This window comes from Sminthopsis crassicaudata, chromosome 1 (assembly GCF_048593235.1).
Source record: "Sminthopsis crassicaudata isolate SCR6 chromosome 1, ASM4859323v1, whole genome shotgun sequence".
In the NCBI taxonomy this organism is placed as follows: domain Eukaryota; kingdom Metazoa; phylum Chordata; class Mammalia; order Dasyuromorphia; family Dasyuridae; genus Sminthopsis; species Sminthopsis crassicaudata.
In genome coordinates, this window is record NC_133617.1 from 25317205 (window position 1) to 25329756 (window position 12552).

The following is a 12552-nucleotide window of genomic DNA, read 5'->3' on the forward strand; positions in this document are numbered from 1 at the left end:
GTTTCCCCTTACATTGTAGTTCGACCTTTCCGGGTTAGAATAGGTTTCATCCTTCTTCATATAATGGAAGTCTGATGTGAGACCATTCTTCAGATCCAGTCTCCACCTCCCCAGTTCCTTTAGCTGTTCCTCACAGCATCATCCTGTTTAGCCACTGAAGTGTGACCATGAAAAAAAGAGCACAGCATTCCTGCTCTGGATTGGCCTGAGCATGGTATGGCACGACTGGCATCCACTCCACACCAGCCCCTGTCCTAGACACCACAACTATCTGAAAAAAATAGGGGACCTATTGACCAATGCAGAAAGCCAGAAAGGGCCTACTGACCAGTGAATAAGAGATTAGTTCGGAGGGACCTTCAGTTGAATATGTAATATGAGTTCTAAAATGGCATCATCACCAGAAACACACCTGTGAGGCCTGTCTGCATCAGGAAGGCTGAGGCCAGCCTCAATGATTGCTTGAGCTTGGCAGTTCTGAGCTAAGTCTGGCATGAACATGCTGGGAAATCCCCAGTATGTAAGGCCCTCCAGTTGCCTCAGGATGGCTGAAATGGAGTGGGCCAAAGCCCCCATGCTGATCAGTGAGATTCCAGCCTGGAAGTAATAGTTATTAAAGAAGAAAAAGTTATTAAAAAAGAAAATGGAGCATTTTCTATGTAGTCAAAAAAAGAAAAATAATTTTATATTACATCAAAAGAATTAATTGACAAATCTTTAAATACAGAATTTTATTGCTTTAGAGGTTAGTTAACCTGATAGCAGAAGTGATGTACTGTAATATTATGCATGATTAATATTGAACTCAGAATTTTTCATTTCAATAATGGTAGTTGCTCCATCTAGTGTATGGTGCCTTTTGGAAATGTCACTGTTTTATTTCCTCTTAAGAATTGAAAAGAATTAACAGACCAAACATAGACTAATTCTTATTAAATTGTAAAAGCTAACTTCTTGACTGAAAATTAATGAATTTTTTTTTTTTTTTCATTATCCTCTTCATATTTGTGATGATCATGATCAAGGCTAACTTGATCATCTTTTATGACTAATTATTTTGAATCAGTGTTTTTAATCTTTTTATCTCTGAACATCATTTTCTTTAGTTTAATGACACATCATCACCCAAGAAATTTAGCAAAAATATATTTAAGATCAGATAAAGCAAAGAACAATTTCTAACATGCTGGTAGAATTGACTAAAAAATTTTCATTAACACAATACCAGGCTGCCCTATGAATATTTAACATCTGATCAACATTTCTTGGCATTCTATAAAGCATATTGATTTAGCTTAATAAAAAGTAAAAAAGTTGAATTCAAGAATTATAGAAGAAATACAGGTCATTTTCATAGGGAGCTAACCTGATTATTATCATTATCAAAACAAAAAACTTGGCTAGATTGTAGGACAGTGGATCGTGAGTTAGAAGGTATATTGATGTTATCTATTCCAACTGGTCCACATTCCAGATGAGTTAATTGACATACTTATCCAAGGTCACAGAAAGAACAAGAGACAGAACTGGAATTGAGGCTCAATTCCTCTAGTTGCGTCATGCTTCTTGTGTTTGCTGCAAGGGACTGGTCAGTTCTATCCCAGCAGCCTCCTGCTGATGGTCATCCGAGATGCTGGATGCCCATGCCCATGCATCCTCGGCAGTTAGAATAGTAGAACACTGTCTTATAGAAGTAATCCATAGGCTCGGGCACGTTATGTCTCTGTTCCTTCCTCTGGACAGCCTCAGAAAGCACCTGCCATGGAAGCATGAAGTCATGGAGCCGGAGGAGGCCTTAGAAGTCACCAAGTGTCACTTTTCACTCAGTGCAGAGGAATTCTGCATAATAGATATCATATAGGAATATTGTTGGTCTAGACCGATAATTTAATTGATGTAGGGATTTCTGGTGAGGAAATTTATTCTACAACTTAGGTCTGCAATGGTCACATAATTTACCCTTTAAGTAAAGAGTTGCTTGGGTCCATCAGAGAGTAAGCACTTTTCAGTCACACAGCCTAACTTAAACTCTTACATGCATGCCCTCTCTATCCTTGTCCCCAGTATCTTGGACCCCCAAAACAGGCTATCCTCCGTGCTCCCCTGTTTCTCATAACAATGCTATGAATTGGTACAGTTATTTTAAAATGTATTTCATTGAATAAGAATAAGAACACTAAGTACTATTGTGGCTACATATATTGTTTAAACATACCTGTTTTAAAAAAAAAAAAAATCAAAGAAAAGTGACAAAGAAATAGAAGGAATAGATCAGTTTAGGATTTGGCCCATGGCAGAAAAATAGTCTTCAGAATAATGTTCCTTGTGTGAGGTCTCTGTGGAATACCCATGTATAATCTCACTGTTTTGTCACTTATATCGTAAACCACAGAAATATTCCGTGTTGGGTATCTTGATAATTCACCACAATTGCTGTGGAGGAAGTACATCATTAGGGCAGGTATTTCCCTGTCAATAGTTACAGAAAATTGTAGCTTTAAAACCCTCCCTGGTCTTTCAGCTCAACAATGTAAGGATGTTACCCTGCTGCTACTTTTCAAGTCTCATTGTGGCAGGAGAAAAAGCTGCTGTAGGTGTGACCCCATCTCTGAGAGGCAACAAAGGGGAAGGATGGGCAGGAAGGAATCCATCCTACCCTTGGGATTCTTGGACAGAATCAGACAAAACAAAAAATAACTTTTGCCAATGGAAGTTTTTATTAAGACATATTAAAATATGTATCTGGAAGCCAAAAAATTCTGACTGCTCATGGGGATGTGCAAATTTTTTTTTCTTTTTTTTTCTTTTTTTTTTTTTAAGACTTCAAGTTAAATTGGCATGGAACTTTAAAGAATTAAAAAATGGCATTATACATATAAGTATTTTGTAGTGACAAATATTTGTAATAAAGTTGTGCATTAGGATTTCAGGTTGGCGATTCATACTTTATCATATATTCATATCCTATTGCTTATTTGCTATATAGATTCCATTTATTGGAAGTATGCGATTTAGGAGTCTCAGGAACCTGAGAGATAACTCTCACATGCTTGGTTTTGAACACAACTGCATGGCCAATTTCGTGCATTTTCAACATCTGGGACCTTGGCCCTGGGAATACTCCCTCTGCCAATGGCATTATTACTCCTCCTATGACTTTAGTGAGTGGCATTAGAGAGTTCTAGCCAAAAGCATGCTTTGCATCTATTCTGGTGACTAATTTAGCTCTGATGATGCTTGAGTTGAAATCCACTGCAAGAATCTACCAGTCTGTTGGGAGACTGTCTGTGTGCTATGATGAGATTGGGCTTCAGCTCAAGTTATACTGTCCACAGGAAGCCTTTCCTAGTCCTCATAGCTGTTACTGACTTCCCTCTAAGGTTATGTCCAATATACTAGCTTATATGTACATTTTCTGCCCCATCCCCTCCCCTTCCTGCTTCCCATTAGAGTGGGAGTTCCTTGAAACTAAGTTTTGTATCACCAGCATTTAACTCCTGAAGTACAATAGACATTTAACAATTGCTTTTTGCTTAACTGAAAAAAGACAAGACATTAGGGTACACCGTGTGTTATATTATAAATCCCTATTTTAACTTATTACAACATAAAGAGGGAACACCTACTTGTCTTCTTCTGTAGGAAAGCTCATGTAAGACAGGCAGTTTTACAAGTTGTATAATTTATCAAAGAATCACAGACTTTCTCAAGTTTGAAAAGCTTCTCCAATAAGACTAAGTTCAATACATACTTGAATAAAAATCATCTCACTTGTATCATGACTGAGGATCAAACATTCAACTTGATGAACTTCTTAGTTTGTTCTACCTCAAAAAATTGATATGAGTTTAGAAGGGTATAAATAAAAGAGAACAATAGAATGTGAAATGCTTTGTGTTACTACCATTTTCAAAGAAATTATGAAAAAAGTAAATGTGTTGGTGAGAAAGTCTGTGCTTTGACTTAAAAATTACCACACATGCTGGGATGTACTTAGGAAGGAGGCATTGTTGTGATATGGTCACTGTAGCTTGGCATGTCTCTCTGTTTGTAGTGCTGGTGAGCCCGTATGGCTTAAATGGGACGCTGACTGGCCAGGCATATAAGATGTCGGACCCAGCCACCCGCAAGCTAATCGAGGAATGGCAGTATTTCTACCCAATGGTGCTGAAGAAGAAAGAGGAGCGGAAGGAGGAAGAGGAGTTGGGATATGATGATGATTTCCCCGTGGCGGTTGAAGTAATTGTTGGTAAGAGAAAATATTTTGCCTGAAGAACTTTTTCCTCCTCACTTAATTTAAAAATACTAATTCAGATTCACCAGAAATATCCTTCATTACTTTCCTGTCTTGTTTGGTGACTCTCTTGGCACAGTGGAGCATGCTGAGTAGTTCTCTCGCCTGAAGCTCCAATAGTCCCTGCATCCCAAATGCTATTATCATCCTCCCTGGCAACTTATTTAAGCACCTGCTCACTGTTAAAGGGACAAAATATATAATTTAATGTAACAATTGATTGGCATCACATTTTGAACATAGATCTTAGTTAGGAAGTGAGTAGTTTTGTGGCCCGTTTCCAAGGTGTGTTGACTTTATATTTACTGTCACTCATTATAGGCGGTGTTCGCATGGTGTATCCATCAGCTTTTGTTTTGATCTCTCAAAATGACATCCCAGTGTCTCAGAATGTTGTCAGCACTGGAGGTCACATTGCTGTTGGCCAGCATGGAGTTGGAAGTATGAAAGACCCTAGCCATTGTGGAATGCCGCTCACCCCACCCACCTCTCCAGAACAAGCAATCATAGGTATGTAGAATCCTACGATTTTAGTTAGAAGGAGACCTGCAGGATCATTTCACAGGTAAAAGAAGACAAAGCTCAGAGTTAAGTAACCCTGTGTTATTCCTTAGAACTGATTTGAACCAGCCCAGAAAACCAAACATCAAACCAAAACCAACAGCAGAAACCTGCCACATACTAGATTCCGTTGCGCGAACTGAATCAAAGGCCTTAAAATGTAATGAGTTCCATGGCTGCTGTATCTTACCCTTTCCCAGATCAATCCAGAAGCTGCCACATTTACATTTTTGTAATTCTTCGCTGGTAGCATCATAGTATGGGACAAGTGTCTGTAAATTTGAAGAAATAAATGTTAGGCTAGATTGCTTTTAAGTTCATTTGCTTTGCTTTTTATGTTTTGCACAATGTGACTGATTCAGTTTTACACAACCATTGCTATATCACAAATTTTGTCTAAATGCCAAGTTGCATAAAGCAGGCTTCCCTTTTTATAGACAATAAAAGCTAAAGTCTACAGAGGTCAGAGCCTTTGCTCAAGTTATTGCAGCCAGGGAAAGAATTGAGAATTAAAAGCTGTTGACTTTATTCCTAGTTAGAGTTCTGTGTGTTAGGAAATTCTGCCTTTCTAAAATTATTAGACTTGACAGGCAGCTGGGGTATGGAAAGAAGGAAGCCTTGTCGATATTCCCAATTGACTGAATTGTTAGTGAACATCAATGCTGGTAGAAACTCTAGTGTAGGAATTGGGGAACCTAGAGATTTCACAGTGTTTATAGAATTGGAGGAAGGTTTTGTTTGTTTGTTTGTTTGTTTGTTTGTTTGTTTGTTTGTTTGTTTTTTAAATGATAACCTTGGAAATCATTTCAATTAAGGATACTTTTGCTCCTGGGTTAGTTAACAAATTACCCTTGTAACTCTTACTTTGTCATGCTTTAGTCATTTTCACAAGAGAAAAGAATTTGGTTAACATGGTTAAAGAAGCATTTATTTCTCACTAGAAATCTTGGTCTTTTGCTGAACATTAAAATCATATTTATAATAATAGATTGCTGTGAAATACCATCTTAATAGCTGAGCTGGAATTTCCTAAAAAACTCTAATTTTGGGCATGAGCATGAATTCTTAGGGGATGAAAAAATTGTTATTTTATTTGTTTTCATTTCTTTTGAAATAATTCAGATTCATTGTCTCATTAACAATCACATCTCCCCAGTATTATTACTCCCAGTTTTTTTTTTTTTTTTTTTTTTTTTTTTTTTTTTTGTTTTTGTTTTTTCTTTCATATCTTTAGGTAAGTAGTAACAGGTATGTTGGAACAGAATATGAATGCCCTGTGAATTTCTCATGAGAGTGGGCCAATTGGTTTGGCCTAATTAGTCATGAATTGCTGTTATTTGTTCTAATTAATGACATAAAGCCTTACATGCAATTCAGTGAGTTTATATTGTTCTGTAAGTAGAACTTTAGCTATGAACCACTAAGTGTAACTATTGACTTACCCATAAAATTAAATTCTCCTAAAAACATTCAGATAAATGCAGTAATCTCAATGGAAAAAGCAAATTTTACAAAAATGCTTTTTGCAATGGCACAGTAACCAGAATTAAAGCACTATTATTTAGTACAAAGTCTGCATATTGTCAAAGGAAAAAAAATTTAAAATGTGAGTATCAACCTTAACTAAATAAAAGAGTAACCAAAGGTCAAAAATGTTATCTATTTGAAAAAATTTATATATATATATATATATATATATATATTGCAATTATATACACAATATTATATTTAAATTGCAAAAAATTAATATTGTGTAAAATCACACAAATTATTCATGTGTATATGGGATCCCTATTTAGGTCACTGAATATAGCCTTTAAACTCATCACACTCAGACACCTTATTCCTCTCCTTCATTTCTAACTGAAAATCCATATTTCAGGTCCTAGAACCAAAGATAATTGGGTTCATTGGTCTTTGATAGAGTGTCTAGCTGTTCCAGAGGGCTGTTTGTTTTGGTTGGAGGTTTACAAATACCCTGACCTCTCATCTGGATAAGGATTCCATTCTTTTGTTTTGTTTCCATTACATCTAGACCAAAAAAATGTCAAGAGAGGAAAAATCCTCTCTGACAAGAAAGGCATAATCCACACATTAATTCCTTCAGTAGTCAGCCTGAATTTCATCAATGTTAACTCTGGTGGTCGTCTCTGCAATTTAGGAATCCTCACCAACTGCCCCCAAGAGTCACTCACAAGCCCTGCTTGGACAGCCGCAGTGTCAACCAATTCCTTTTATTTTCCATTGGTTTCATAGGTATCTGTTCAGAATGTTAGTGCCTTGGGACGCCAGATTGTGTCATCTGCCATATTCTTTTTCTGCAGGTCTTTCAACATCTAGTGTGATATGAGACACAGAGATGACTTGTAGCAATCATCTATAACACTGAAAAGAATTGTGTGGCTTTATGAGATAAAATGGATAAGCTTTTATAGCCTTTAACTATATATGTTCTATCTATCTATATACATTTGATAAAATATAACTATATTTAGATTTGTATGTATGTATATGTATAACTATATATTTATGTGTGTGAATATAAAGGTGTGCGTGCTTGTGCGCACACACACTTGGGAGGAGGAGGAGGAGAGGAGTCCTTGAGGAAATGCACAGAGATAATCCATGTGACAGTAATATTTGTGTTACATTTTGCCAAACATTCATGTGACGGGAAGAACACCGTTAACAAGTATTTGTAACATTAAAACACATTGAATTTGTGCCATAAACTGAAGGGCAAAATCCTTTTAATTAAATGCATAATTTTCTTTTGCAAATCCATTGAATGAATAATCAATGTTATGTTTTTCATATCAAATAGGCTAGATTAATACTGACTCAGAAATTATCACGATCATTTGGATTTTAGTAGTTGTCTGGGATGAGATCTATTGGTTGGGTTTTTCCCCCATACTCTCTGAAGTCGTGGAGCATGTGGACCTCCCATGCCACCAAAGAAAATATATGTCCTTTGTTTTGGTCTGGTGTGGAGACAGCCTCACCCAGGGTTCAAATCCTGATACATGCTTAAAACATGACCTTGGGCAACTTCCCAATCAGAGACAACTGTTTGAGGCCATTCATGCATTATGTTAAGGCCAACTCACTCTACCATTCCTTGCTGGGTAAGAAAACCAGCCTTGCCTTCTGTGTAGGGAGGATAGCAGCTGAGATTCTGATGGTGGCTGATGAGGGTTTACCCCCACAGAGATGTCATTCCAATGCAGATGAGACCTCTGGGTGACAGGAGGCCAGTATCTGTTGGTGTTATCAATGATTAAAGTGACTTCCATATTAAACAATAACCTTCCAGCAAGCTTTTTTTTCTCCTCTTCTTCTGCTTCTTCTTCTCCTTCTTCTCCTTCTTCTCCTTCTTCTTCTTCTTCTTCTTCTTCTTCTTCTTCTTCTTCTTCTTCTTCTTCTTCTTCTTCTTCTTCTTCTTCTTCTTCTTCTTCTTCTTCTTCTTCTTCTTCTTCTTCTTCTTCTTCTTCTTCTTCCTCTTCTTCTTCTTTCTTCTTCCTCTTCTTCTTCTTTCTTCTTCCTCTTCTTCTTCTTTCTTCTTCTTTTTTTTAATATAAATAACTGGATTTTATCAGAAGCAATTCAGTTAAAAGTAAAAGATTTGTTTCAACAGTTGAACATGATGGGAATGTTGTGAGGTTAAGCTGCCAGGAGCCATATACTCATTGTTTTAGAATTGGAACCTAGAAGCCTCCTCTTCCTTTTTAGTCTGTTTGGAATGAGGGTGCTCCTAATGACTTTTAAACCCATGTGTGTTGTGTGATTAGGGCACCATTTAACTGAAGTGGTGGCCAGCAAAACTTGCACGGTGGAACGTGCATCCGCCATACAAAGGCTATTTTGTCCATACTAACACACACTGGGCTCAAAGATATAGTGGAGAGTATTTTCATTGGAAGGGAGACATGTAGGGGCAAGGCTTGGCTCTTAACTGGAAGGCCATTGTAGGAGATGTTCCATGTGCCATTGGGCACCTGCTGAGCGCTTCTGTTTTTCCCCAGGTGAAAGTGGAGGTCCTCCGAGTGCCATTGGTCACTTAGCTGCCCAGGAGGGAATGGCTACTATGCACAGTCCAAAGAGATCGGGGGAGATTCCTCCAAAACTCCACAGTCACATGGTCCACAGAGTCTGGAAGGAATGCATCCTCAACCGAACGCAGCTCAAGTAAGTTTTATGTCAAAATCAAGCTTCACTTAGGAGCTTCCCCATCTTTCCGCTCCTTTTGACTTCAGAAGAGATGATAAACAGACATATTCAATCATATACCATAGATTATCAGATCTTAATTTGTATCAAATTTTAGGCAATGGATGATTTCTTGAAAAAATGCTTTCTTATGTCCTGAGATAATTGCTTCAGTGAAGAATTTATACAGTCAAGACATCCACTAAGGCTTTCTTTGAGATAGTGACAGGAGGTTTATCATCATGGAGAAAATGCCCAGCCTTGACTCAGAAAGGCCTGAGTCTAATACCATATGTGGTATTAGACCCTTAAACTAGCTGTGTGACCCAGGACAAGTCATTTGACCTGTTTACTTGTTTTCTCTTCTGTACAATGGGATAATAAAAATACTTCCCAGGTTGTTGTGAAGCATGCACGTGTCTGACACATGTTCTTATGTAGAAAGAGTTCTTTTTCTATTATAGTTTGTATAGAAAGCTGATCTCAAAGCCTGGAAGACTGGGTTCACACACTGGATCCAGGGAGTTTGAGTCTCATGAGGAACAAGCTTTTTGTAGATGCAAAGGAGAGCTGCTTTGTTCCTGATGACTCAGGGGATTTATTTATCTCTGTGGGGAGATAAGTAAATGCTCTTCCCTCTCTGTCCAAGAATGGATTTCTTCTGTGGTTTGGAATGTTGGATTCAGTGTAGATTTTAAAAGAAAATTGGCCCTAAGTAGACATTTAATTTCACTGATCTCTAAAGGGAATTCTATCCAGTGCATAATGATCTAACATAACTAATGCATTGTAGAAACAAATGTTGCCCAATTTCCTTTCTGATTTGGTCTCTTTCCTAAATTTTAACTTTAGGAGTATAATTATAATAAGCAATCCTGTCAAGTTTTAATATATTCATTTTGCAATTAGCAAAATGTGCTTTAGATAAGATAAAAATAATAACTTTGGAATCGATACAAAACTAGTCTTTTCAACAAAAGCATTGAGTTGATGCCATAGTGAACTGTCCTGCTGCTTGTTACATTGCTACAGGAGAAGGATGTAAGAGAGGTGATAATGGATAAAACCTTGCCTATTGAATTCCCTTTGTGATATTATAGCATTAATAAGTCATCTTCAACCAAAGATGAGCTTAAATTTCGTATTAAAATAAGTGGCCCTAAGGCATTTTTACTAGTATAAGTTGATTATTTTTGGTCTTATGAAATATAATTTTCCAAATAATATTTCTGTCTAGTATTGTTATGCTTGATTTTCTTTGATAATGTACCTCTACTTTATAAGTTATATTCTTATCTAAATGATGTGACTCAGAGATGATCTTTAGAATTTTCTTGTTATTTACATGCATGAAATACATGGAATGCCAGTATGTATATGCTTGCTTGTAGTTCATTTATAAACCATTTTCTAGTCAGCATTTTATTTTTTCCTTTTTTAAAACATTTGTCTCTTTATGATTTTTATTTTTCCTGTTCCTTCTCACCCACAATCCACATACTTGACCTGATTCATGTGTATCTATACTGTGGATGAAAGAGGTGACATATCCATGGAGTGAGGGAAATGGTGAATACTACCATACTCTTATGATAGGGGACATTGTGAAAACCATTAAAGTGTTAGGAGCTTGAAAAATAATGCTGCGTCCATAAAGTACATTATGAAGTTCAAATATCATGTTTTCTTATGCAAAAAGTCAGTAAATTTGTGAGCCTGAGTCCAGAGATGCAAGGGAACACAGAAGTCATCTATAACTGCTCCCTCTTCTCTCACTGGTGATGAAAGTGATGCTTTGATTGTCTCAGCCATGATTTCAGAGATGGTAAAGAATAGGGGCAGGATTTGAACTTGGCTCTCATGATTCCAAGACCTGTGCTAAGGAGTAAATGGTTCTGCGATAGCCTTCTTTTGTTACTCACTGTGATTGTTGAAATGGAGATTTTTAGTTATTTTCATCAACTAACATCTGATATTATAAAACGCTTTGTCTTTAGTACCTTTGCATGCCATAAGAATCACTTAAAAGTTGTTTTAAAACAGAGATGAACCTTTTTATGCTAATGCCAATTCCTATTGGAGAGCTACTAAAAACACCTTAAGAGTGTTATGTGCACAGCTGCTTTGAAGGAGCTTACTTTTCCATTGCACTTTGTGTGGAAAGCTGGTTTCAGTCAGGAAGACTGGGTTCGGCACTGCCTCTGACATCCTCCCTTACTCTTCAAGGCTTTTGGCAACTTGGAAACTTTAAGTTGTAAGACTGTGCTGACGTGACTTCTGAAGTCACCCAGCCAGGCTCTGGCTTTTGGATATCTCATCTTTAAGGGATTGTTTGAAAAGCCTTGCTGGGGCCTCTCTCTGAATTCATTCAACTCCTGGCTGTCCCATGACCACCAAAGCCCAGCTTTGGTTACCAAGCATAGACTAGTCATTGGAGGTCATGATTACTGTCTCCAGGATGGTTTTGCAGTCCCAGAGAGGCATAGTCTCATACATGCTTTCTGGTTGGGAGGAGAGGGTGTCTACTAATGCATTTCTTTGATGCTTTTCACTGTAGGAGGAGTCAAGTCTCTGCTCCACACCTAGAAGAAGAAGCTTCTAGTGAGTCTCCTCCTCCACCTTCTTGGGGTTTTGTGGATCCTGCCCAAAGAGCCAGCTGTTCCTGTTCCAGGTGAGTGGGGGAAAGGCTGGAGATCAGAGGGAGCAGCTGTTTTCAGGTCTATGGACCTGCCTTGCAACTGTCAGGTGTGCACATATCAGAAATGCTAGCTGCAGGGCATCCTTCCCTCTCTTCACCTCAGTTGGAGCTCATTCTATTTTCCTCTAACCAACTGCTTTTCTTGAGTGAATTTTTCCTTTTTTCCATGTTAGAAGAATCAACATTGCCTTTACTCCTTTCCTTACATCTCTTGTTACCAAATCCCATCATTCCTTCTTTCACAATCTCTGCCATTCCATTTGCACAGCCATGACTTTAACATCCAGGCCTTCCCCTGCATGTGTGCCTCTGTCTTTTAGCTGATGTCTCTGCCTCTACTGTAATGGGAACATATCTTTACGTGGCAGCTGGAGGTGATGAAGTGATGTCCTCACAACAGCTGTACATGTTATCATCCCCTTTTACAAATGAGAAATTAAAAAGCCTACATAGCTTCTGAGGAGCACAATGAAGGCTCAAAGCTATTTTGGTGGAATCTCCTTCCTAGGCCCTTTTTGTGGCCTCTTGATACAAGACCAGACTTCTGATAGCTTTCATCATCTGTCTCCTCTCCTTTGTCTCTCCCCCCCAAAAAAACAAAGCAAAACAAAACAAAAAACAACCTTAGAAAACTCCGTCCTCTTATTCAGCTTCATTTCCCATGATCTTAAATATTTCTTCTCTATTCAGAATGAAATGAGATTGTGTGTATGTCACGAGGTATGGCTTTAAACCTAAGTTCTGACAAGATGTGGCCAATGGAAGCTGTGCTCTGCAAGTATCATCTAAC

At 37.8% G+C, this 12552-nt stretch overlaps 1 protein-coding gene across 3 annotated transcripts in view; it reads left to right on the forward strand.

The window, feature by feature from the left end:
• Window positions 1-12552, forward strand: part of MED13L (mediator complex subunit 13L) — a 338730-nt gene that overhangs the window by 271730 nt on the left and 54448 nt on the right. For all 3 annotated transcript variants that reach the window (XM_074296914.1, XM_074296922.1, XM_074296932.1), the window contains exons 6-9: window positions 4055-4249; window positions 4616-4804; window positions 8881-9043; window positions 11622-11735. In XM_074296914.1, coding sequence (XP_074153015.1) covers window positions 4055-4249; window positions 4616-4804; window positions 8881-9043; window positions 11622-11735 — 661 coding nt within the window. The remainder of the gene's footprint in view (window positions 1-4054; window positions 4250-4615; window positions 4805-8880; window positions 9044-11621; window positions 11736-12552) is intronic.